The 27,563-nt window shown below is 35.4% G+C and overlaps 1 protein-coding gene and 1 pseudogene across 2 annotated transcripts; one reads left to right on the top strand and one right to left on the bottom strand.

Annotated features, from left to right (window-relative positions):
* Window positions 1-739: 739 nt before the first annotated feature.
* LOC109155426 (F-actin-capping protein subunit alpha) lies at window positions 740-7,968 on the bottom strand. Of its 2 annotated transcripts, none has more exons than XM_019303131.1 (10): window positions 7,661-7,968; window positions 7,445-7,560; window positions 6,358-6,447; window positions 4,969-5,033; window positions 4,508-4,669; window positions 2,531-2,609; window positions 1,996-2,073; window positions 1,433-1,507; window positions 1,313-1,348; window positions 740-1,125 (listed from the first exon to the last, which is right to left on the bottom strand). In XM_019303131.1, exons 1-10 carry the CDS (start codon window positions 7,785-7,787, stop codon window positions 1,018-1,020), a joined length of 936 nt encoding a protein of 311 aa, XP_019158676.1. In that variant the 5' UTR covers window positions 7,788-7,968; the 3' UTR covers window positions 740-1,017. The 2 variants fall into 2 exon arrangements, with proteins under 2 accessions (XP_019158676.1, XP_019158677.1); XM_019303132.1 differs by having other exon boundaries at window positions 7,445-7,575; window positions 7,661-7,743.
* Window positions 7,969-24,414: 16,446 nt separating this feature from the next.
* Window positions 24,415-27,131, top strand: LOC109155365 (annotated as a pseudogene).
* The last annotated feature ends 432 nt before the right edge of the window (window positions 27,132-27,563 follow it).

The raw sequence follows: 27,563 nt of genomic DNA, 5'->3' as shown, positions 1-27,563 counted from the left end.
ATTTTTTTATTTTTATTTATAATAACATAATTTTTTCCCCTTGCAACGCGCGGGTGAATTACTAGTGAAATGAATAACATAGCAGGTGCGTCTTTCGTGCACCTGCTGTGCGATGCGCCAGCTAGACGTGTAAATATGCACTGTTTAATTTTATTTTATTTTTCTGAACACTTGTCAACGTTTTTTTTTTTTTTTTTTTTTTTTTAATTTCTTTGATTCCTCTCTCCTCCTTAGTCTCTTTCCTACATGGTATGACAAAAACCACCAAAAGACTAGTATTAGTATAGATACTCTAAAGGTAAGTTTCATCTAAAGATAAATTGGTAAATTGAAAATGCTCATGCCTTCTATGAGACCTAGTAAACACTTTAATTTTTTTTTTTTTTAAATTTGGCCAAGATTTAAAAACGGACCATATACGCATTTTCATTTTTTTATTTGTCATATTTTTAAAAAATTGGATCAAAATTGCATTTTCGACACAAAAAACGAGTTCATAAATTTTTAATTAATTAAAAAACAACCTAAAACTTTTTCCAAAACTTTCTATTAATTAAGAAACTGCTTTAAATTGTTTCCTAATGAAGAGTTTGGAAGACAATATTTCCAAAATGAACGAAATGCTACCTTCATAAAGTTTTCCGATTATGTAGCCTTAAAAAATATTCAGATTTTTCACTTCCTCATCCTGCAGCAATACACTCGACTACCAATGAGCTATCAATATAGTGTAACACACTGAAAATAAGGGCAATCCTTTTAATGCTTTACAATTCTCAACAATATATGTATCATAGTTCAACTCAAAGGAAATACTTTCATCTCCACAAGACAAGACAACCCACATCCATGAAGCAATTCAAGGAACAAAGAAAATGGAAGTCTCTAGAAGAAATACACCAGATGAAGGAAGAAGAAGGATGTAAACTCGCAAACTCGGGAAAGAGAAGTTGCCCTATTTAAGAAAAAGTCTTGTTGTGTTCCAATAATATTTACGTAAACACGACACAAATGCTTCTATTTTCCGAGTCCAAGTTCTTTGGTAATGTCTTTCACAAGGTTGAACTGCATAGTGCTGTGCCACGGGAATAATGTCCGAGTCACAGGAAGCTTCCTTCGGAGGTCCTGCAATATTTACGAATAGTTACACAAGTTAAGCTCATAATTAGAAATACATATATTTTTATTTTTAGAAGGAAATTTGTTAACAAATTCTAGACCAAACTATGCATTTTCATTCCTCATTTTTCCAAAGGACATCTTGTGTGTCCATTCCACATAGATGAGAAAAAGTTATGAGTTTGAGGAATACCTTGAAAGTAGTATCTGACAAATTCAAATAGGATTTCTGCCAGTGAAGGAATTAGGAAAATGTCAGTAGATACTCTAAAAGAAAGCCGAATGAAAGAGAAAGAAGGTAAAGCGTGCAAACCTGAAGAGAATTCAGATACTCAGTTTCATGCTGTCGAATAATGTGGACCAAGGACATGGCACTATCATCTGGGGACTAACAATGTGGCACAGATCAAGTCAATTAAATTCAATCAACTAAAATCAGACAATGCACATGATCTAATAAGTACAGCCTGAAAGATACATAAAAGTTGTCCTTTTATGTTTCTCTTACCCCAGGCTATCTTCCAATCAAATTGCTCTAGTGCCAAAACTTTCCTACGGAATGTATTTATTTTGGCATTTTAATCATATTAGTTCATGATGAGGAATGCAAAAACGTTTTCCACAAGATCACTGTCAGTTTTTCTTCTTTTAATTTAGTCTGACTTTATCTGAACTAAAGATGTATCCTATGCATAATTAATCCTTTTATGTTTCTCATAAGTCTTACTATCTCTAATCTTCCAATCAAATTGCTCTAGTGCCAAAATTTCATTTTTATTTTGGCATTTTAATAATTTTAGTTTGTGATGAGGAACACAAAAGGTTTTCTGCAAGATCAGTGTCAGTCTTTCTCCTTTCAATTTACTTTGAATTTACCTGAATTAATGTTGTATCCTTGCATTCATGTTTTGCATCAAACTGGACATTTCCCTCTTCAAAGTAGTGCGCACCAACCTGAAGCAAAGTAGGAATAAGGAAATGTTAGCAAACATCGGCCCTAATTGGTAAATAGTTGGCCTATCAGCCAATTTTGACTTAAATGACCACTATTAACTGTTTGACTTGGTTAAAAAATCAATATATGTGTTTGGTTAATCAGCTTTTTGTAACTCCAAAATACTAAAATTCAAAAAGCTGCTCAAAGCAACGTTTTCAATTAGTTTTTTGAGAAAAGATATTGTACCAAATTGCTATCAGATAACAGCTAATTTACCAAACACCTTTTTACAACCAGCTAACAGCCATTTACCAAATAGGGCCGATAATGTTTTTTGGTTTTGATACTTGGGTACTGGTAGTAGAAACCAAATTCTATCCGTTTATTAGAATGCTAATTTGTCATATGAAAAAGTGAAACTGTCGAAATATTATTAATGCAGGAAAAGGAAAAAAAAAAAAAAAAAAACCATACCTGCATTCTCCCTCTCACTTCCACCATTTGTACCTCATCTTTAAACTCAACACTCCATATTGATCGCCAACTACCATTGCTACAGAATAGGCTAAAAGACATCAGATTCTACTAAGAAACAAGTCAAACATATTATGCAATAAGATTGGCAATTAACATGTAAAAAATGTAGCACTTGTTTTTCTCTCTTTTCTTCTTTTGTTTTGTTTTGGTTTTTTTTTTTTTTTTTTTTTTTTTTTTTTTTTTTTTTTTTGGTATTCTTTTATTAACTTGCAGTAAAGAAGGAGACGAGACTGAGCGTCTGAGCCTACCTAGTGAAATTATTAGCAAGGTTGTAAAATGTGTTAGGCGCCCATTGGGCGGTTTATGGACACCTAGCGCCTAGGCTGGCTAGGTGCCAACTAGGCACTGCCTAGGCGGATGCCTAGTTCCAACTTGAAAATAGAATCAAAGATTGGAAGTTGCAAGATAAAGACCTAGTGTAAAATAAAACCAAGGGCCCAAAACATGGTAAGGTAAAAGTCCAAGTGACTAGGGTTTTAATATAAAAAATCAAAAGGAGAAGGGGAAGAGTCAAAGCCAAAACAAAAAGTCGAAAACCTCTGGCGGCGACTTCGACTCTGGTGTTTGGCTATTGATGGCGTCCATAGAGTGGTGACTCAGTGTTGTCACCAACTGTTGAAGGCGTCCGCACCTCAGCGTCATCAGCAATTGCGACAATGGCATCTAAGCTGCGACGATCGGCTGTTGGTGGCATCTCAGTCTCACCAACAATCATCGACAGGTGATGCCAGATTGCGATGGCGAGCGAAGCTGCTTCTACGATTGTGACCAACGATGGGGACAAGGGGTCACTGTGAGCTGTGCAGTGGTCGGCGAAACTGGTAAAGGCTGAGGTTTGAAGGGTTGTTCTTCTGTTCAATTTAGTCTGGTTGTCTGCTCTTCATTTTTTCTTTACCCGATTTTAGGGTTGTTTTGCTCAAAACTACGTCTACGTCGTTTTTGACTGAAACAACCCCGATTAAATTTTTAAAAAAAGGCCAAATAGGCCATCTGTCTGACTAGTTGGCCGACTAATTGGCCGAGGCAGCTGATTAGTCGGAGTGTCGGACAGCCAAATAGAATGGCAATTAGTGGCAAAATTGACTTGGCCTAAGGGCGCCTAGGCTGAGTTTTACAACATTGATTTTTACAACATTGATTATTAGTCAGCTAAGGGAACTTCAAAGAAACATCAATTACTCAGGAAATTTAGTGCAATTGATATTCAAAATGCATCTTAAGAGGGAGCCGATGAAATGGATCGTGGAATGTAGAAGAAATCAATTAGCTATTAAAGGTAATAAATCCAAAGTATTGACAAGGAAACACTAGTATGATTTTAGGGATAGGAGCCTCATGTTTCAAATAAGGAGAGGGAAAGGACAATCTAGCTGAAGAACTTCATTTCTATAATAAAGTTGCACAGATAAGGATTATTTGTCAGAAGCTTTCACATTTTCAACCCAAAAAAACTCAGGAAAAAAAATTATCTTTTCTATTTGCCAGGAAGGTGGTATGTCTCCAGCACATTAATGTTTGAAACTTTACATTCATAAAATCATAATAACTTGGAGCTTGATTACAATAACTGGATACCATGGTGTTAACTATATATAGCTAAGTCCTCTAGTCCTAAAACCTTAAGACCAATAGCTACTAAAAAATGGCCATCAAATATTTAAATCCCCTAATTAGTTTGGAAAAGTAGTATATATGCCAATGAATTGCATTCAAAACACTCAAATACAACTGTGATTGCATCATGCAATACTGTGAAGCAACAGAGTAAGTTGAATAAAAATTGTAAAAATCACCAAAACATTGAAAATAGTCTGGAAATGTCACAACAGGCCACAATGCAGAAACAAAAATTAAGATGAAATGATGATAAAATGCAGAGTACTAGTAGAACTTGATTTGATAGTTATGACATACCAAAAATTCTGAGGGCTGAGTCTAGCAGCTGAAATCACTACAACAAGCTCGAAGTTAGATCCTTGTTCTTCCACGTCCTTTCCTTTGGTACAGTATACTGCACAGACACCTTTTGGATATGCTTCACTGACATACTTCGTTGCTTCTGCTTCCAAGGCACATCTGCCAAACAAAGAGTGAAATCAGATGAAATTTGGCAAATGAAAAAGAAAACTGCAGTTTGATTAACAAGAAGTGAAGAAGCAATGGGGTATAGAAGTGCCACTAGTGCATCATCTACTCAAATAATAATACATGCAGAGCAGCCTGCATAGTGTGCTTAACTCATTTTAATTTATCTGTACTTAATGCTATATCCTCTGGATGAACAGTATGCAAAGCAAATTTTAACCTCATGAATGGAAGTGACTTAATTACAATGATTCAGTAGTAGTAGATATCAAACAGTTACACAGCATTACCGATAATCTTCAACATATGCTGATGGAAGTTCCTCATCACTTGCTGGTCTAACCTCTTTACATACCTGAAGAAGTTACAGCACATGATGTAATTAAAACAGTAATGCATGTTGGTAACAATGCTTTATGAGTATTATTGAAGGAGAAAAGGATGAAATCATAAATTGCATGTTCTGAGTTAAGGGGACATAAGTTTGATAATGAACTTGTTACTTGAAGGTACAATAGCTATGCTCACTCCACATCCACCACTATGGCAATTTTTAATTAATGACCATGTGGCAAATATACATTTCACCCTTCACTTTTGCATCTTCAATTGTGCAAAAGGGGCATATAGCCATATACCAACCAGTTCCATAACATTTTTGTGATAGCATGTTCATTCTAAAGAATTGGCCACATAAGCAATTTATAAATTTCAACCCAGTGTCCACATTCACATGCATGCTATTAATTTACCTGTCCAGGGTTACAATAGATTACAGCTATAATCATGCATTGAGTAATCTGTAGAGGGATGCATAATAATAAAATCACTAGATCAATAAAGCATAATTCCATATTCCCCTGTCCTGCACTACAACAGACTACAGCTAAAATAATGTATCCACTAAACTGCAGTACATAAAAGATCATGCAGTACAACAATGCAGAACCGTTCTTGGCCATAATTCTGAAACTAAAGCTTATCATGCAGTCAAAAGCACACTGCCATAAAATAAGGAAGTCAAGGTTGGGGGTAATCTCAACAAAAATGGCTAAGGATACAAACTTGTAACCACAAGGTCATGACTTTGAATCCTAGCCCTCTTGGTTTAAGCCAATCAGCTATGGGCAACCTAGGTTGGTTTACCTCCTTGTCGTCCTTTGCCGGCTAGGGTCACAACGCGAGGTTTACCCAGTGCACACCCTCAGGTAGTGGCTGTGGGTTTCCTTCGTCACCCAAAGGAAGGCAAGATTAAGTAATACACAGAAGAGTGGAAAAATGAAGTAATCAAAATACAAGGTAACACGTAACCTATTTATTAGTTTATGAAAGAAAGTGTAATTTTAAATCACAAGTACCAAATGTCTCATGAAGCCACTTTGGAAAATGTCCCATACCCCAATCTGCATCACATGACCAATTGGCCTCCCAACAACAATGCATAAAATAATAAAAGCTTAGAATTAAATAACATGAAATTTATTCATACTCTATCACATGCAAGCTGTCCTTCGAAAATTTAGTGTGAAGACTTTGCAACATATGCAATTACTGAGAATAAACTTCAAGAACAGATCTTGAAAAATAAGTTTCAAAACTGAGAATAAACTTCAAGAACAGATCAAAATACATTCACATTTGAAATTCCAAGATAATTTAAGAGAAGAAAAAGTACTCACTTGTTTGACATGGTCAACTATTGCAACATTGGCAGTCCTAGGATCAATATACTCATTTTTACTAATCTCTCCAAATGATGTAATCAACACCTGCACACATGACAGTCAAGAGAATTCAACATAAAATTGCAACAATCTGTGGCTGCTTTATATCTATGTTAACAGAGGAGGTGATCCAACTTAAGATTCAATAAGACTGACCTGAAAGATACCAAATTAAAGACAAAACACAGCTTATCTATAATTTCGATAAACTTATTGATTATGCCTTTCAGCCGTTGTTATTCAATAAGGAAAAATGTTCATACAGCATTCTTTCTTACCCTCATACTTCCATCTTATTAGTAAAAGTTCTAGAAGTCCATTACAGACTGCAGGTCATCAAGTACAAAATGTTCTTCTGCCCCAACTTTAGATTTTGCCATTTTGGGTAGAATGATCCATAACGAAGTAGTAATCAAAGCAGTAGCTATGGGAAGGGAAGGAGTAGCTATGGTTGAGTACAATGTAAGTGTTAAATGGGTTTTACCATTTTTGGTCCCTAATGTCCGATTTTGACAATCTTGCCTCTCAAGTTTGTAATTGCCTAGTCAACACTTTCATTGTTTACAAAGTATTCTCATAATTGTAACTCCATCACTAACTTAGTTAACTGCTAATGTAGTCCAGTCCAAGAATGGGCAAAGTGGAGATTGAAGAATGGACAAAGACCACTATAACCGAAACCATTAGGGACCAAAAATGGAAAGAAAAAAAGAACTATTTTAAATTATGATTAATTAATAACTAAGTTCATATTTGAAATGTGAAATGAAATTGAACTTGTGATAAAAATTAAGACATACATTCATATGCTGGTGATTTACTTAAGCAATAATTTCAACATTATCTTTTGAACCCCTTGATTCCTAGCCTTGTGGATTGATCATTGGGTAAACAAGATTGTGCATACAAATCAAAAGTACAAAAACTGAAATCCAACAGTTCACAGTACCTAAAATGACAGTCAGAAGAACAACATTTCAGAAATCAAAAAAGAAAAAAAAAAAAAAAAAAAAAACGAAAAGCGAGGGAAAAAGGGACTAACATCTCCAGCTCGGTTGGGCAATTGGAGGCAAATCAAGTGCGACTTGTTGTACAAGGGAAATGCCTCTTCAGCCGCCATCGTATACACATTCTCATCGTTCAACACTGCTCGAATATCTGAAACTCAAGAAACTTTAAAAAAATCAAAACTAAAAACGCAATTAAATTTCTAAAATTGAAAAGAAGTAGAAATTAACAGAGAGAAGGAAGTCGTTACCTTTGGCAACGTATTGAATTTCGCCGGCGGGGGAGTTAAGGAGGAACCATTTGGCAATCTCCACCTTCTGCTCATCGCTGAGCTCCGCTTCTGCTTCGGTGTCGTTAAAATCTTCGTTTTCTGACATCTCATTACCATATAAATACAACAACTGTAAATTCAAGTCAATTCAATTCTGGAAATGGGAGCATTTAAGGATGCGCACTCTTTCAACCTAATTCTGAGGATTTTGCACACTCGCTTTCCTCTTCTGCCCCCACATTTGTGGGTTGATCTGAAAACACTAAACACAATTGAAAAAAAAAATATAAGTCTCTTTCCCTCACAATGTTACTCTGTATTTAGTATTTACATTTCTTTTTAATTAATTGTACACTTTATTTTATACTTTTTACTATAGCATTGTTTATGATTGTTTGACATAGTAATTGGTCAAGCACCCGACTCGAACCACCAATAAACACTTGACCCGGAAACATTTAAGAGGAATTCAACAGGCAGAAATCTAACGGGCAGGAGCCCAACAGACAAAGATGGTTATTACAGACCATTTACTACGCTCATTCAACACAGAGAAATAATTGCTCGGCTCCTCATCATACTACTGTTACTTACGGTTGGGAACTTAGTATAAGTAGAAGGTCCATTGCTGAGCAAACACACGCTGAATATTCTGTACTGAAATACTGAGGCAATACGATTCGTTATTCTTATATTATATTTCCGGTTACATACTTATCGTCATTGGTGCTTTCATTGAGAGCCCGAGGTCAAGCAGGTGACTACACACTTGCTCTCTCATCAACAAGCTGGCAGCAATGGCACGCTCAGGATCTAGCAACTCCCACGGTTCTCGCAACTTGAACAATGGCAACGCCTCAACTGATCTTCGAGACCAACTCAATAGTAACCGCGGAGGAAACCTCAGAGAACAACTCAATAGCGGAAGAGCTGGGGACCTTTGAGAGCAACTCAACAATGGAAGGGCAGGGGCATCTGTCCAAATCATGAACCACTAGGCAACCGCCGAAGCCATCCAGCAGGCGGCGACCGCACTAACTCAGGTAGTGGCGGGATTGCAAGGCCAAGTGCCCCTACCGCGGGCCCAAAGAGTAGAGGTGGAATCCCCACAAAGGATAGAAATCCAACAACAACAGGACACAACCCGCGCGGCGAGGGACGCATGACGTCACACCAGGATAAGGGGTCCAGAGGAGGGCGCCCAAAGAAGTAGACCGGTCAGACGGCGACCAGGCCCGTCCCAATCTGCCCTGGAACGATTGGGACAGAGGGCGCCCACGCATCAAAGGTTGGGATCACGGGCCGAGGCGTCGTCCACCAGAGGCCTATCCGACACGAAAGTAGAGTAGCACAGAAATCACTCACTGAGAAAATGGGCGAATCGGATGAGCCGGGAGCGCGTCGGCACTTTGATGATCCGGCCAAATTGCCGGCCGCGCGGCGCCACTTTGATGAGCCAGCTGCGCGGTGGCACTTTGGTGAGACGGTCGCGCGCCGGCACTTGGATGAGCCGGCCGCGCACCGACACTTTGATCAGACGGCCCCACGCCGGCACCCTGATGAGTCAGCCTTAGTCGAAAGAATGCAAAGAAAAACTGAGAAAAAATTGGTAATTACCGCACTCAACTCCCTAAGGGCCGACACTGGATTCGGTCCAGCTATCTACCCGACGGAAGGGCGTTTCTTGGTCAAACTCAAAGTTTGGTTACGAAAACGCTATTCCCTAAGGAATAGTACGAGGTCTAATCTCGCTCACTACTCTACGGAAGAGCTGACCTTTAACCGAGCCTACAGTCGGTCGAAGTAAGCTACAAACACACACAGAGACAAAAAAAATTTAAAAAAATAAAAAATTGTCGAGTCCGCCTCGGCCAAAATCGGCCGAGCTCCGCCTCGGTCAAAACTGGCCGAGGTCCACCTCGGCCAAAATTGGCCAAGGTCCGCCTCATCCAAACTGGTCGAGTCCGCCTCGACCAAAATCGGCCGAGGTCCGCCTCGGCCAAAACTGGCCGAATCCCGAGCCGAGATCGCGCCTCAGTGGCTTCGGTTAAGAAAAAAAAAAGGAGGATCTTGATGCAATTTTACTCCCAAACCAGCTCATGCACATCTGCAGACTCGGGAGTAGGGGGCTGGTGACAGAGTAATGGGTCAAGCACCCGACTCGGACCACCAACAAACACCTCACCCGGAAACACTCAAGAGGAATCCAACGGGCAGAAATTCAACAGGCAGAAGTCCAACGGTCAAAGATGATATTGATAGGAAATAGATAGGAATTAAACATATTGACCAAAATTGTTATTTTGTTAATACTTATGGGACTAAATTTGGTATTTGTTCCTTATAAAATACGGAGTAGTATAGTTTTTATTAATTTTTTTTTATTAATAAAATCACACATGTAACTCTTATTTTACTTCATAATTTTTCTAAAACAATGTTAGATGCCCCTACAAAACTCACTCATTTTTAAGTTAATTTCATTTTTTTGTCCTAGATTTTAAGTATCAACTCTTTTTTCAAAACATTCCCTTTGATCATAGTATTATTGTGGCATGATTATTTTTTATCTTCTATCAACACAAGGTCCTAAATTTTAAGTATTAGCTCATTTTTAGTTCTTTTTCAAAACATTCTTTTGGTCATAATATTATTGTGGCATGACCATTTTTATCCTCTATCAACAAAATCTTTTAAATGGCGTTAAATACATGGGCGTTTTATATTCAGTCTAAGTGTTAATTCCTTTTCCTTTTTTGGTCCTATTTCCTTTTTTGGTCCTATATTAATGTGTCATTCCATTTTTATTTTTTTGAATGTTACTGACTCTATTACAATGTAGTATTTGTTCATAAACTATTTTCTCAACCTAATGAAGCACAAAGAGTTAATGTCGCATTCACTGAGGCTCGAACCCACGACCTCCCATATGGGAGTCCAACCTTGGTGTCATTCAATTTGTAATCATTTTTTTTAAACATTTCCGTTGGTCCTAGCATTATTGTAACATAACCATTTTTTGTCCTACGTCAATAAATATGTTTAAATGACATTAAAAAAGATGTTGTTAACCACTTAAAATTTTCTTTTTTTTTTCTTCTTGGTAACAGAATAATACAAAGGTTCTACATCTTTTTGAGGAAAAAGGAAGGGCAAAGCCCTGAAAAAATTAAAAAACAAAACAAAACAAAACAAAAAGGATTAATCCCCATGAACAAAAGGCACCCCCTAGCATCTTTCTAGAACAAATGCTCAAGAAAGCCGGGAGGGCAGGAAGACAACAAAACAAGGTTATACCCCCGAACCTTGGTTCTTCGCAAGCCAGTCGGCAGCTTGGTTTTGTTCCCTTAAGACGTGGCGATAGTTGACGCTCCAGTTCCTCCTCTTCCATCTTTTGCACTCTGCAATAATATTGTTCAAAGAACCACCACAGCTAGTATCGTAAGAAGGGTCCTCCACTCAGCGATAACATTAGCAAAGTCGCTGAGAATGATGATCTTAGTGAAACCAAGTTGCCAAGCCACTTTGAGTCCTAGGAGAATTGCCCAGGCTTCCGCTTTATTCGCGCTGCATTCTCCAAGGTTTCTTTGAAGCCCTGCAATCCAAATGCCATGATCATCCCTAAGAAGCCCCCCACAGCTAGCAGCTTTCCTTTGCGTGTTGCAGACCATCGAAGTTCACCGCAATCCACCTCTCTTCTGGTCTATCCCAGCACAGGACGTTTCTACATCTTTGAAAAACCATATACACTCATGTAATTTTTGCATGTATGGGGAGCATTAATATTAAATATTAACCTAAAAAAACATATAGAATTGTAATTGTATAAACATTTAAAGAATCAAAACAGAGTTCCACAAAGTCACAATTACAAAGTATCAATATTAGAGTAGTTGATTTTAATTTTTAATTTTAATTTTTACATTTTTTAAGGTTTGTGATCGGTTTAAACGATTTAGGTTATTTCGCTTAAAATGACGTTGTTTTGAGCAAAATAATCAATTTAAAAAATGGAACAATAGCTAATCGATTGCCTAGGTCGCCTAGAATACTAATTACGCTGAAATTCTAGGCAGCCATCCAGCGCCTAGCGCCTAGGCACCGATTAATCGGTGCCTATGTGTAATTTTTGCAACAATGTTGATAAGTAAAAACTTAAAATCTAATTTTTTGGGTTGTGGCCCAGCGCTTAGCGCCTAAGCACCGATTAATCGGTGCCTATGCGTAATTTTTGCAACAATGTTGATAAGTAAAAACTTAAAATATAATTTTTTGGGTTGTGGGCCAAGTTAGGCTCTGTTATTTTGGATCGTTATGCTGTGCATCCGTATGCATGCATGGTGCATCCTAATGCAAAAACGACGTTGTTTTGACGTCTAACTTAAAAAAAGAAAAATTCATAATTGCATAACTACACATCCATAATTTCATCACATCCATAATTTCATAACTATACATCCATAATTACATAACTACACATCCATAATTTCATAACTATAAACCCAGAATTAAATAACTACACATTCATAACTTCATAACTATAAGTCCAGAATTGCATAACTACACATCCATAACTTCATAACTATAAGTCCAGAATTGCATAACTACACATCCATAACTTCATAACTACACATCCAGAATTGCATAACTATACATCAAGAATTGCATAACTATACATCCAAAATTTCATAATTAAAAATCCAGAATGAATGAACTAAAAAATGAATAACATAATGTTGTTGCTGAGAATCGAAGCTGATTTTTTTTTTTTTTTTAAAAGTAGGACGCATGTTTTGATGCAAAACGACGTCGTTTTTGCATCCGTATGCACGTATGCACCATGCATGGTGCATACGGATGCACAACATAATTTGCCTTGTTTTTTTAATATACTATTTGGCGTAGCCCAACCCAATTAGAAATTTAATTGGACTAGCCCATTCCCGTTCAAATCTTTATCTACTATACTAATAAGAGCCCAAGAGAGTTAGGCCTATAATGGGTAGAAAAAATGGCGGTCACAGATTTTAATCAAATGAATGGCTCAGATTGATTAAAAGATTGATAAGATTTAAATTTTACACTAAAATTTCTTAAAATACCCACACATCGTTACTAATTCCGTTAAAATTTTAAGAATTGCCGTTAGTTCACCGTTAACTTACTCATTGATTTCAATAAAAAAAAAAAAGGTCTTAGGTTCGAACCTCATCCCAATCAAAGTTGGCATAATTAGTACTCTATTTTACTCTTATTAAATTATATAAATAATAATTTAGTAGCTATAACAAAAAATTATAGATATGCATTTCTTTAATTTAGAATTATGTGTCCACAATGCCTTTATTCAAAAAAAAAATTATTCATTATCAATAAATTAAATAAGAGAAATAATTGTTTTTGTTATATTGTCTTTATTTTTTTACAATATAAAAATTCTTTATATTCAAATTTATTAATTGATTATATTCGCTACATTTCCTTACAATGTCTTAATTCAGTGAAAAAAAATTATTCATTATCAATAAATTAATTAAGAGAAATATTTTCATTAGTTATATTGTCTTTATTTTTCTCAAATGTAAAAATTTTTACATTCAAATTTATCAATTGATTATATTCACTACATTGTCTATTATCTTTTTTTGTGCACTATTTTTCTAATTAAATATCAAAGTTATAATACAAAATAATGCTATATATTTATTTACCAAGTATTTTATTAATACCATGAAAAAATTTAAAAAATATATAATTAATAAAGCCAACCATATTAACTACTTGAGAGATTTTGTGACTGTAAGTGTAAAATAATTTACACATTAAGTTATTGGCTATTTTATTTAGTAAATAATTTTATTGTTTTTAATTAATTAGAGTTGTTAAAGTTAATTATATTTTTGGACCATGTGATATAAATATGTGGATGTTGTGCCTTGGAGTATGAAGTCAGCGTATGAAGATGTTAAAGAAATAAAAAGTGTGGCAGTGGTTTATTCTAACAAGGAAAGGCAGTGATTTATTCTTACAAGTAAAGATGCTACTTTTGAGGATCACAAATGAAGCTAAACATTGGCTATTTAAAGAAGCTGTTCAAAAGAAGAAGTCTGCCAACTTTGAGATTAATATTCAAGAGCACACTTCTGATTTACAAAGCCTTTGATTTTAATGTGTTTTATTATTTAATTCTTAAAAATATTTAATATGTACTACATGATCAGTACGTGGTACTGCTGAAGCATCTTGTGAAGATTGTTCGGGTATTCGTGTGTCAATCCTGGATAGGTGTTAGAAAGAGTGGTAGTGGTAAAGGTTGGAGGCCATCTGTATTTACCTCTTGTAATACTCCTTTTGGTGAACATCTATAGTGGATTGGGCAGACCTGGATTGGTGAACATTCCTTTGTGTTTTTTACATTCTTTATGCTTTTAGCTTTCATTATTTACTTTTGCTTAAACAAGTTTAATTAATGAACGTAACTACTGCATAACCTAATTAACAAGTAAAAATACATTGCTTTTATTTTTCAAGTGTCACGGTGCAATTTCATTTGGTATCAAAGCCTGTAGACTTAATTTATTAGTCTATCGATCTGGCGATTTCGTGCCTCTTGAATTCATATCTTCAGTGGCTTTTATTATTTATCTGTTTATTACTTATTTGTTTGATCTCACGGGGTGTTAAGTGTTACAGAATGGAGCGAACTAAAGTCCTTCCCTAGTTGACCGGCGACAACTACGAATATTGGAAGGCTCGCACCCGTACGCATCTAAAAGCTAAAGGTGAAGCCGTATGGCGGTCTGTGGTGTCAGGTTGGACACATCCCACTAAACCCAGTTCCAGCACTGATGGAACAGAAGTCACTAAGCCAGAGACTGAGTGGACTCAAACAGAGATAACCAATGCAGGAAACAATGATAAGGCTTTAGACACAATTTATTCTCTTATGCATGAAAGCCAATTTTCAATTGTTGCAGGTATTCCTTCAGCTAAAGGTGCTTGGGAGGCTCTTGAGTCAACATACGAAGGAACTACCTCTGTAAAACAGTCGAAGCTGCAACTGGTTCAGTCAGAATTCGAAGAACTGCGCATGAATGAGGATGAAACAGTCATCGACTTTCATACTCGCATACAGGAACTGGCAAATCGCGCAATGGTCCTTGGTGAACCATTCTCGCAAGAGAAACTCGTCAAAAAGATACTGAGATCTTTACCGCCCAGGTTCCGAATGAAAGTCATAGCCATCCAAGAGCATGATGGCTGGGAGAAAAAATCTGTTACTCAGCTAATGGGAAATATTAAAACATATGAAATGGAGATTTTAACTGATCATACAAAAAAACAAAAAAATATTGCGTTTACCGCTGAAAAAAATAATGTAGTATCCGATACAGATGAAACTAGTGATGATACAGTTGCGTTCTTAACTAAACAGTTTTCCAAAATTTTGAAACAGGTATCCAAAAACACACACAACAAAAATTCACAAAAGGGAGCAACGTCATTCAAGACTGCACCTAGGACAGGGGCGCCAAACGCCAAACAGTCTGTCTCACGTCCAGGACAGTCCAAAGAAAGGTCCAACAACAAAGGCATCAAGTGTTATGAATGCGAGGGATTTGGACATGTATAAGTTGAGTGCGCCACCTATCTTCGACGCAAAAAGTCTATGTCAGCCATTACCTGGAGCGATGACGAACCCGACGTTGAACCAACTGGGTTAGATGTCGAGGAAATTTCGGGTAATTTTGTTGCATTTACGGCACGATTTACTGACAGTTCAGAACCTGTTGAAGACTCAGAAGGTGGTGATTATGTCTCTGCAGAAGATGTGGAACAAAATGCTTTATCTTTTGAAGCTGAATTTAATAAGTTGTATCCCAAATGGGAAGCTTTAAGAAAAATGAACTGCAAGCTAGCTAGTGAAATAGAGATTGTAACAAATGCAAATAAAGTATATCAAAATCAAGTAGCTGATAGGAATGTTTTGCTTAAAGAAGCAGCAGGTCGAGAGGAAAGACTTCAAAACGAAGTACAAACCAGAAATGTACTTCTTAAGGAAGCAGCTGACCGAGAAGCAAAACTCCAACAAGAAGTTCAGAATTTGAAACAGGAGCTCAGCACCTACAAACGACAAATCCAAATGATGGATACCACTTCAACACTCGATAAGATTCTTGATTCCGGCAGGAAAACTTCTGAAAAATTTGGTTTGGGCTTCACTGGAAGTAACTCCAAAGATAAGACAATATTTGTCAAAGCATCTGGGCCTGATCCAGAGGACATCCCAGAATCCAGCACAATGAAACGCTCCTATGGTAAAGTAAGCGCAGATAAGCTCCATTATAAACTATATAACCCTGTTTGCCACTATTGCAGGTTGCGTGGTCATACCAGACCTGAATGCTACTACTTTTACAAGGATCAAAGAATCGAGAAGTTCAGGCACAAGAACATTCAACCATTTACAAAACAGATTTGGGTTAAAAAGACTGACTATATTTCATTTATTTCTTTTCAATCTAAAAGTGCAGGACGAGAAGAGCAGTGGTATTTCGATAATGGGTGTTCTAGTCACATGACAGGAAATGTCAAATTTCTAAGAAACGTGAAGGCTAGCAAAGGTGAAGTCACTTTTGGTGACGGTGTTAAAGGTCAAGTCACCGGCGTAGGCACTCTAAATGTGACTGGCCTACCCAAGTTAGAAAAAGTACTGCTTGTGAATGGTCTTCGTGAAAATCTCATAAGTATAAGCTAACTCTGCGAACAAAATTGGAACGTGTCCTTCACCAAAAATACATGCAGTGTCCTGGACGACACAAATCAATGCGTTATGGAAGGTAAGAGGTCAACTGACAATTGCTACATTCTGACCAACAATGTTGTTTTCCTGCAGGTCTAGTGTTGATGAAGTTGAGTTATGGCATCAAAAAGCTGGGACATCTAAGCTATAGCTCAGGAATTTTCTAAGGCATCTCAAAATGAAAACTGACAAATTTGCAATTAAGGGTTGCAATTAAGAATTACAGGTTCATTACTCTTCAATTCCTTTCGTTAATTTCTTGATTTTTTTTTTTTTTTTTGGTGTCTTTGTCTAATATGTCTTGTGAAATACCTGCAAATATTCTTATGTCAAAAGCTGAGTTTTGTATGTGTTTTGTTACCTAAATTGGTGCCTTCTACTTCAATATACTTGCCTTCATCAAATCTTGACTATTCTTCATCCTTACCTGTGTAATATTTTGCATCTGTGATAGGATCTGTTTCAAGATCAAGAAAGTTATCTTTTGAATTATTGGTGCTGTTCCTGCATGCTCTCATATTGCATATATGTCTCTTATTTTTTTTTATTTGGAGTGTGTCTCTCTATGGTTGGTTTGCCCTCTATTCCCATTTTTTTAATTTTCTCGCAATTAGTCCTTTTCGTTGCCTACTACTCTAAATTGCGGATTGATTCTTTGTGTTGTGTTCTTGACTGTTTTCTATGTGTTTCCTAAATGTTCTACTTGCGTTGTTTTGAGTGCTTTTGAACTGATAAGCCTCTTTTTGCTTAGGTTATTTTATTGGCGTTCCTTGTGTTGAATCTTTGAATTCTCTATGGTTATTTGAATTAAAATTTGATGCAATTTGTTTAATATTTATATTCTCCTGTGTTACTCTGTGTTATGTGTTTAGTCCGGTCATGACCGTATTTGTGTTTATTCATGTGTTTCCTGCGCTATCTGTGCTTCAATTGTTTATTTGTGTGTTTTCCGTGATATCTGGTCTGAATCTGTGCCTAAATTTGGTTCATATGTGTCTGTGTCTGAATTTGATTTATTTTGAATCTTTGGCTTGCTTTACATGAATGTGCTTACTGTTTTATTTGATAATTTGTTTGACTCGAATTGAGAATTGAAAATTCCTGAATTTTTTTTATGTTTTGCTGAGTTGTTTGCAAGTTGCGTGTGCATGGCTCTAGGGCTCTCGTTTTTTTTTTAAATCTTCTGCAGGTTCAAACAAAGCAAATAACTTATTATGGAGTCCCAATTATAGCTTCAAGCTAATGTGAAATTCTTGGCAAAGGAAACAATCACGATGTACATTTTGAGGGGGAGTTCTTCTTAATCTCTTATGAACAATTTTCTTGGGTATTTTCCGTTATATTGGATTTCTTGGGTATATATGGATTTTCTTACTAGACTCTATCAGTTTTGGATTATCTCGTTGGGTTATCGTTTTATTTGGCTTATCATAATCTCTGGGGTCTCTTTTTATAATCATCACCTTATTTGGATTCTTCTTGGATTATCTACTTGATGAGATTATTTCTGAAGAATATTTTGGATGGGATTGCTTATAAGGCTTTATTTGCGGTCCAATTTCTGAGAGTATTGGATTCTTCTTGGATTGTCTTCTTGGTGTATGATATCTGATACTGATGATGCTGATAACGGCTCAGTTTCGGGCACCCCGTCTGCACGGTAAATCTAATCCACTATTATGATGTTCACCTTCCTTTGTCATTTATTTGGCAAAAAGGGGGAGTTTTGGAGTAAGGGGGAGTATTACGGAGTATTATGGTAACTTTTGGAGATTTTGGAATCTTTTGGATTATTATGGTATCTTTTGGACATATTGGATCAGTATGGAATTTTTGGTAAGGACTATGGTGAAATATTTGGTAGTTTGGCAGTGGTTACATTTGTTTGGTTGTTTTTTGGATTTCATTATGAAAATAATAGAACTATATGTGTTAGGGGGAGTAGTAGTTTTGTTTGGGGCATCTAAACAAGTTGAATGGATGTTTCGGGTTATGCTACTCTCACATGAACAAGTTATTATATGATGTGGTATGCTAGGAATTCAATGCTTCTGTGTGTGATCCAAGACTTGAAGAATTCCAATCAGGTACTTTATTCACAAATGGTCCAAAAAGAACTTAATTTGTTATTTTTTGGTTTTATATTTTTTGTGTCTTGTTAAGTACCTATACTAGGGCTATAAATAAAATTAAATTGATTCTTGCCCAAAGTATTTGATACTCAAGTTTTCCCAAATAAAATGCCAAAGGGGGAGATTGTAAGTGTAAAATAATTTACACATTAAGTTATTGGCTATTTTATTTAGTAAATAATTTTATTGTTTTTAATTAATTAGAGTTGTTAAAGTTAATTATATTTTTGGACCATGTGATATAAATATGTGGATGTTGTGCCTTGGAGTATGAAGTCAGCGTATGAAGATGTTAAAGAAATAAAAAGTGTGGCAGTGGTTTATTCTAACAAGGAAAGGCAGTGATTTATTCTTACAAGTAAAGATGCTACTTTTGAGGATCACAAATGAAGCTAAACATTGGCTATTTAAAGAAGCTGTTCGAAAGAAGAAGTCTGCCAACTTTGAGATTAATATTCAAGAGCACACTTCTGATTTACAAAGCCTTTGATTTTAATGTGTTTTATTATTTAATTCTTAAGAATATTTAATCTGTACTACATGATCAGTACGTGGTACTGCTGAAGCATCTTGTGAAGATTGTTCGGGTATTCGTGTGTCAATCCTGGATAGGTGTTAGAAAGAGTGGTAGTGGTAAAGGTTGGAGGCCATCTGTATTTACCTCTTGTAATACTCCTTTTGGTGAACATCTATAGTGGATTGGGCAGACGTGGGTTGCCCCGCAGACGTAGGAGAAGGAGCTCCGAACTGCGTAACATTTCTTTGTGTTTTTTACATTCTTTATGCTTTTAGCTTTCATTATTTACTTTTGCTTAAACAAGTTTAATTAATGAACGTAACTACTCCATAACCTAATTAACAAGTAAAAATACATTGCTTTTATTTTTCAAGTGTCACGGTGCAATTTCAGTGACAAAGAGAGTATTCAAATCACACAACAAATTGAAGTGAGAACTATCCTGCAATGTCCTTGTTTGACAATCAGCAGTTAGCGGATTATATTAGCGGATTTGACCAACGAATTTATTTAATTATTAACATTGGGTAAAAAAAATGACCGCCAAATTATTAAATCAAATGGATGGTTCAAATTGTTCAGGTTTTAATTTTTTTAAAATTTTTTCTAATTTATCCTTAATTATATGATTATCCATTTAACTTTTCCGTTAAATACTATTAATTCACCGTTAGTCTAATTCTAATATTAACGTCTAATATAGAATTATAATTACACCATTAATCTAATTCTAATATTAAAGTCTTAATAGAACTTAACCACAAATCCTAATGTCGAAATCTCCTCAAACAATATTAGTATATATTTAATATTTTATGCCCTAATTTTTATTTGTTCTCCCTTATGTCACGTATTTGGTTTCAACCATACCTATACAATTATTTTATTGACAATTATAATCAATCTTGACTATATTATCTTGCATTTGTAAACTTAGAATTACTTATTTAACCCGCACGGGCTTAGCTCAATGGTTTAGTAGGCAGTATTTGGGAGAAGAGACCAAGGTTTGAACCTCGGCGACGGCAGTGCGGGAATTATGTCCAAAGTGGGCAGATTCCTTGTTCGCACCGGCATTTGGTCCTGTCTGCTGAACCATTGAGTCACCGTGATTTACAACTTCCTACAATGCTCTATCGGGTCAGAGTGTGGGGGGCCCTTGGGGTAGGGGACTCAACCTTTGAGAGAAGAATTACCTATTTAAATACGCAAATTCAACCTTCAATTATCTATGCATAAACAATTTCAATATAATCTTGCCTTAATATACTTTAAAGTACTTATTTAAAAAAAAAAAAAACATTGGGCATTATCCCAATCGCGCAATGCGCGTAAAAAACTAGTACATATAATAAAACAGAATCTAGCCAGGCCACAAAATTTTTCTTCTAAAGTGTGAATGTATTTTGATAGAAACAAGATTAGCAAATATGAATGCATTAATTGTATGAGTAGATGTATATATATATATATATATATATATATATATATATATATATAGAGGAGTGATCACATGTGGCCATGTTGTTAGGTGTGGTCATATGGTCAATTATAAACCATTAGATTAGATAGATCTAATGAATCATATTAATCAAGATTTTTTCAGTATTTTCGCGCACATTTTCCTACCCAGCGAACTGTAAGGGTAAACTTGTCATAAAACACCGGAATAGGGAAAATCACATTGTTGTGTGTTTTATTACACTATTGATGCGTGTTGTCAACACTGTTGGTGTATTCTGGAACCCGACCGCTATAAATGGCCACTGTAATTACCATAACACGGGAATACACCATTGGTGTGTTTCACTGTGGTGTGTTTTATTACACTATTGGTGTATGTTGTCAACACTGTTGGTGTATTCTGGAACCTGTCTGCTATAAATGGTCACTGTAATTATCATAACACCCCCACTTACTAAAACGCGCGAAAATCCTCAGAATTACCACTGCCTTTAGATTAAACTGATTCAACGACACAGATACGACCACACGACCACACCTAATGACATGACCACATATGAGCGTTTTTCTCTCTCTCTCTCTCTCTCTCTATATATATATATATATATATATATATATATATATATATATATATATATATGTATATGAAGTTATTATGTGTATTTATATTTTATAAATTATACTTTAATATTATAGCTCTACCTCTATATATATTAAAGCGTAATGAAGTATGGAAAAAAGTTTATTGTGCTCAAATTTATTGGTAAAGTTTTATATTTAATATAATTTATGTATATATTCATTTAAACCTCAATTATTATTAATTTGACTCCACATATATAAAGAGGAGAAATTAGATATAAAATAAATATAGTTCTTACATGAATAATCTTTTTCAAATGAATAAGTTTTTGGTGGAGATTTTCGATAAATATTGCCTGTTATTTTATTTACAAGTTTTATTTAAATACGTTAGTTATATAATTAAAGTAGTTATTTCAAATTCAAATTCCTTTCAAAAAAAAAATTCAAATTCAAATAATAATACAAGTAACAATAAACTTTAAAATCAACATAATAATAATAGCATAATTAAACTTTTAAAAATATTAAATATTACATTATATATTTATACTTACATTTTTAATAAAATTAATTATGAGCTCAAGAACTCAAGTACGTTTTTCTGTGTCCACAACCATTACTTTCTTTGCTAATTCAGAGGATGTCAAAAATTCAATTGGTAAATTTTTTAAATTAATAATAGTCCGTGCTTCGCACGGGACAATTACTAGTAGTAATAAATTATCAATCATTATATCATGGACCATGATCCATGGCAAATTATGATGTGAATCCGTATGCACCATGCATGGTGCATACAGATGCAAAAATGACGTCGTTTTGCATCAAAACGCGCGCCCTACTTAAAAAAATTAGTTTCGATTTCTAACAACAACATTATGTTATTCATTTTTTAGTTCATTCATTCTGGATTTTTAGTTATGAAATTCTGGATGTATAGTTATGCAATTCTGGATGTATAGTTATACAATTCTGGATGTTTAGTTATGAAGTTATGGATGTGTAGTTATGCAATTCTGGATTTATAGTTATGAAGTTATAGATGTGTAGTTATGCAATTCTGGATTTATAGTTATAAAATTATGGATGTGTAGTTATGTAATTCTGGATGTATAGTTATGAAATTATGGATGTGATGAAAGAGAAAATTACACTTTTGGTCCTATATGACTATAGTGGAGGTGGTAATTTCAGTTCGTGACTTTTAAAACTAACAGATTTAGTCCTTTTAGTAAGCTTTTTTTTTACACATTAAGTCCTTCCGGCCAAATCACCGGTGGATTTTGGCCGGAAAAACACAATCCCTTAATTTATTAAATATTTGGGGGGTAAAATGGTCAATTCAGATTCTTCTTTCTTCTTCCTTCTTCTTCCTTCTCCTTCCTACTTCTTCGTTCTTCTTCTTCCTTCTTGTATTTGGGGGGTAAAATGCACTGATGTTTCAAGTATGAAATTCAATCTGGTGTTCTTCGACGGTGGGGGCTACAGTTTCAATCTGGATTCTGGAGGACCAAAATAAAAATCTATTTAGTTAATTTGATGATGCATGGAATAACGTTAACAACCTCAAATTATCAATTGTTAACCGTAAACTAAAAGTTCAAGAATAAATTCTCTCTTTTTTTTTTTTTTTTTGGTGTGTGTTTGTTTTTGTAGTCAAGAAAGGAATATTTTCGGGTTTTACGATCTGGGTTTCGTGGGGTTTATTTTTGCTGCTCGTCGGCGGCGGTTAAGTATCTGCCGAAGCAGCTCTTCAGGCGGATCACGAAGTGCGCACCCTCGACGAATTCGACAGTCCATTTCGCGGCCTTGGAGTCGCGGTGGCGGCGGTCCTGGATAACCGATTCCTCGTTGCGATCGGCTAGGAGGTATTTTTCGTGGTGGCTTTTTAGCCGCAATCTGAATATAAGGAGATCGGAGATCGGAGATATTAACGGTGTCGGCTACAACCACCGGAAAATACGTGTGAATAATCGCGTTTTCTCCTTTTTTCTCAAACATAAATGGACTATTTTACCCACCCACCCCCCCCCCCCCCCCCAATATTTAATAAACAAAGAATTGTGTTTTTCCGGCCAAAATCCACCGGTGATTTGGCCGGAAGGACTTAATGTGTAAAAAAAAACTTACTAAAAGGACTAAATCTGTTAGTTTTAAAAGTCACGAACTGAAATTACCACATCCACTATAGTCATAGGACCAAAAGTGTAATTTTCTCTGTGATAAAATTATGGATGTGTAGTTATGCAATTTTAAATTTTATTTTATTATTATTATTTTTTAAGTTAGACATCAAAACGACGTCGTTTTTGCATCCGGATGCACAGCATAACGATCCATGGTCCACCTTGTAAGGTGGGTCATTGACGTAAGGTTCATTTTAACTGACGATTGTGATTTTATAAACTTACAATAGTGGTTTTATTAATATGCAATTTTGATTTATGAATTTAGTGTAGTAACTTTATGAACCTACGGTAGTGACATTATAAATATTTAAATTTGTTAATTTTTTTTAAATATCAATATTGGTGTCATTTAAAAGACTCTAATTACAATTTTTTAATGATATATTTTTATACATTAATTTTATTTGTAAAAAAAGAAAAATAAAAAGAAAATTATGTTGGAAAATAATTTAAGGAAAGAAATTATGGATGATTTAGGTTCATGTTGCTACATCCACTCTGATCTATGATACAATATAGAATTGGCCTATAATAGTGATTTAATGAACTTGTAGTAATGACTTAATTAACCTATATTAATGATTTAATGGTCATATAGTAGTAATTTAATAAACCTAAAGTAGTGTCTTAATGAACTTGTAATAGTGATATAATGAACTTAATGATTAATGAACATACAATAGTGGCTTAGTAAATTTGTAGTATCAACTTAATGGACAGTAATTTAATGAATCAATAAAAAAGCAAGATTTGGAATCTTAATTACTTTGGAGAACAGAAAATTTTTAAAACACATTAGAGTAAAACTAACTTTGTTTCTTGTTCAAAAAAAAACTAACTTTGTTTCCAAATGTTAAATAAAATAGAAATCATTAATGCAAAAAGACCGTTGAAGGAGCTGGCTGACGCTAGCCTATTTAAAACCCTGTCTTTTCTTCTCAATCAAGTTTGCTCTGAATAAGCATAGAGAAAAAGTTGGAAGTTTTAGGCAGACAGAGAGAGCGAGATAAGGGTTTTCTTCCTAATAGAATCGTCAGACTCTTGCAGGGAATTCCATAAATGGAGTCTAAAGCTGCTGTCAAATACCAACCTTTGAGAGGTATATCCAAGAAATGAAGTTTTTTCTTTTTCTTTAGTTTATAATTCTTCTGAATCTTCTTCTACGGCTTGTTATGCTTATGAGAGTATGAGTTTGTTGTGGACATATCTTGAATAAATTTGAGGGGTTTGAACGATTTAAAATTTGAAACTTCTGTTCTGAACTAGAAATTTATGTTTTTGATATTGGGGTTCATGTATTTTTGGTGGCATTGATTGATCATGTTAAGAATTTCCCTTTGCACTTAAAAGTTCTTGTTATTATTAACCAATGGGTTCATGTGATTAATGTTTGTTTCAAGTTTATTCCTGTATTTGCAATTTGTGTGGGTTGGTGGCCTTTTTTGTTCTTATCTATGATTGTTCTTTGAGAATCTGAATAGGATTGGTTTTCTCCCATTTACTTTTCCTTAATTGCCTTGAAGTTATCATGGTCCTTTTTTAGATCAAGAAAGTTGTTATCTTGATGGATTTTTTTTTTTTTTTTTTTTTTTTTACAAACTTATAGGTAACTTTAAGTTTAACATATATGTGGGAATGCAGGGGGGAGAAATAGATGGGCACTTGAAGATATTGGAAATCTTGTGATTGCTCCTGTTGTTGATAGTAAACCGCAGAGCCGCCCCATCACAAGAAGCTTTACTGCACAGTTATTGGCTAAGGCACGAGCTGCTGTTGACGAAAACAATGTAGGTTGTGATAACATGTGTGTTTTATTTTCGTGTTCAACTATGCAAAGCTTTTCTAAGGATTTGCCTATAATGTCTGCTTTGCAGAGGGCACTTGCAGAAGTTGTCAATGGAATTGTTGCAGTAGTAGCTGGTGCTGAGAAGAAAGTAACTCTGAAAGAAAAGACAAAAACGGTTAAGGTCATAAGCCCCGATGACAAAGCCGTTGTTATGAAGAAAAGCCCCTTGAGTGGGAGGAAAACGAAAAGGACTGGAAAGTCGTATACTTGTGTCCTAACTGCTCGAAGCAAGGTTTTCTATTTTACTTCACACAATTTTTCACTACTTTTGAAGTTTTATAGTACAATGTCGAAAAGCATACTTTAATTACCTTTGTTTGTAATTTGGCGTTTTTCAGGCTGCTTGTGGAATTGGTAACAAACTGAAGGAGAAGATTGTGGACATTGATGCAGAAGATGCTGATAACGAACTGGCTGCCATGGAGTATGTGGAAGATATCTATAAGTTCTACAAGCTCACAGAGGTATATATATATTGCTTTTTGTTTCCTTTTATAGTTTGTATGTAATATGTTTGGTCCTCATGATCTGTTCTCTTAATCTAGGCGGATGGTCGAGTGAATGACTATATGGGCTCTCAGCCTGAGATCAGTTCTAAGAAGAGGGCGATTCTCGTAGACTGGCTAATTGAAGTTCATAAGAAGTTTAAGCTCATGCCCGAGAGCCTCTACCTGAGTATCAATATCATGGATCGATTTCTCTCGATGAAGACTGTCCCTATCAGGGAGCTCCAGTAGGTTGCCATCAGCTCTATGCTCATTGCCTGCAAGTACGAGGAAATATGGGCACCGCAGGTACAATAAAAAAATTCCATTTTTTGAAAATTTGTTGGTTTTAGTTGTTCTGTTGAACTTGAATTTGCGGGTTTTGTGCGGTGATTGCAGGTCAGTGAGTTCTTGGATGTAAGTGGCAATGTTTATGCGAGGGAGCAGATACTCTTGATGGAGAAATCCATTATGGGGACACTCGAATGGTACTTCACAATTCCTACGATATATGTGTTTCTGGTTCGGTTCATTAAAGCTGCAATTCCAGGAGATAAAGAGGTAATAAACAAAAATCTCGAGAGAAACATTGCGGGTGTTTGGTAAATGACTGTTAGCTGATAGCTGTTAATTAGCTGATTGAGTTAGTGGGTTTAAATAGCATTAGCTGATTGCCTGACTGTAGAAAAGTGTTTGGTAAATTAGCTGTTAGCTGATTATATACAATATTTTGCAATAGTGTACACGTTCCAACTCCCGGGATCATGCTGAAACTAAATTTCCCCGAATTCTTCAATGTTTTTTGGTGCAGATTGAGAACATGGCCTTCTTCCTTGCTGAACTCGGTCTACTGAACTACTCAACCGTCATACGCTACTGTCCATCGAAACTTGCTGCATCTGCTGTCTACGCTGCTCGTTGCACTCTCAGCGTCACGCCTCCATGGACCGCTACTCTAAAGCACTACACTGGCTACCACGAAAGCCAGATAACGTACGTAATCTCCTCCACACCCTTTTTAAATCCATCCAAGAAACTTTTAGGAAGGAATGCATTTGATTACAACTAACATACATACATACATACATGTAATGTTTTGTTTGTAACAGCGATTGCGCGAAACAATTGGCGGGCTTACACTCGAGTTTGGCAGAGAGCGAAGTGGTCGAGGCAGTTTGCAGGAAATACTCGAGCCCTGAAAGGTGTGGTGTAGCTCTCTTCCCACCAGCTGCAAGTCTTCTTCTACCTGCTGCTGCACCATCATTATCATCATCTTTAATTTCTTTGATTTTGTCTAAAAAGTAAAAACTTGTTTGTCTTGAGGTCAAGCTGTGAAGGGGATTATCTACCCAAATAATCCTTTTTTAGTTTCTCTTTTGAGCGTACAGAAAATTGTTAGCTTGGTTACTTGGTTGTGTAGTATTTTTTATTTTTTATTTTTATTTTTTTTTTATTTTATTTTGTTTTTTTTTTTTGTTTTTGTTTTTGTTTTTTTTTTTTTTAAATCTATGGAGCAGTTGTAACAATTAAGTACCAACTATATAAACTTTAATTTTCTTTTGAATTTCTCTTTGTACATTTTATAAAAACTAGTACTCCACCCGTGCGATGCACGATATAAAAATACATATATACACATCTATTAATGTATGTATACAAACTCATAATAATTATTGAGAACATAAAAATATTTAACAGCTACTAACCAATAAGTAATAATATAGAATGTGGTTAATATATTTTAAAAAATATTGCATGAATTAAATTATTTATTGATGTGACGTGTTATTGTTGCAATCATTGAATAATGGCCTCAATCATTCTTCCAAAAGGTTAAACCTCACCCCATCCCTACCGTATA

The sequence above is a fragment of the Ipomoea nil genome, unplaced genomic scaffold (genome assembly GCF_001879475.1).
Source record: "Ipomoea nil cultivar Tokyo-kokei standard unplaced genomic scaffold, Asagao_1.1 scaffold2701, whole genome shotgun sequence".
Taxonomy (NCBI): Eukaryota; Viridiplantae; Streptophyta; class Magnoliopsida; order Solanales; family Convolvulaceae; genus Ipomoea; species Ipomoea nil.
The sequence above is the reverse complement of the archived record's forward strand: the minus strand, read 5'-3'. Positions and strand labels throughout refer to the sequence as shown.

Excerpts from the sequence above, each read along its gene's own strand:
- LOC109155426 (XM_019303131.1), bottom strand. The coding sequence starts at position 7,787 with ATGTCAGAAAACGAAGATTTTAACGACACCGAAGCAGAAGCGGAGCTC. Across the intron at positions 4,670-4,968 it reads GCATATGTTGAAGATTATCG|ATGTGCCTTGGAAGCAGAAG; the intron begins GTAATGCTGTGT and ends TTTGTTTGGCAG. Across the intron at positions 1,508-1,995 it reads AGGATACAACATTAATTCAG|TCCCCAGATGATAGTGCCAT; the intron begins GTAAATTCAAAG and ends CCACATTGTTAG.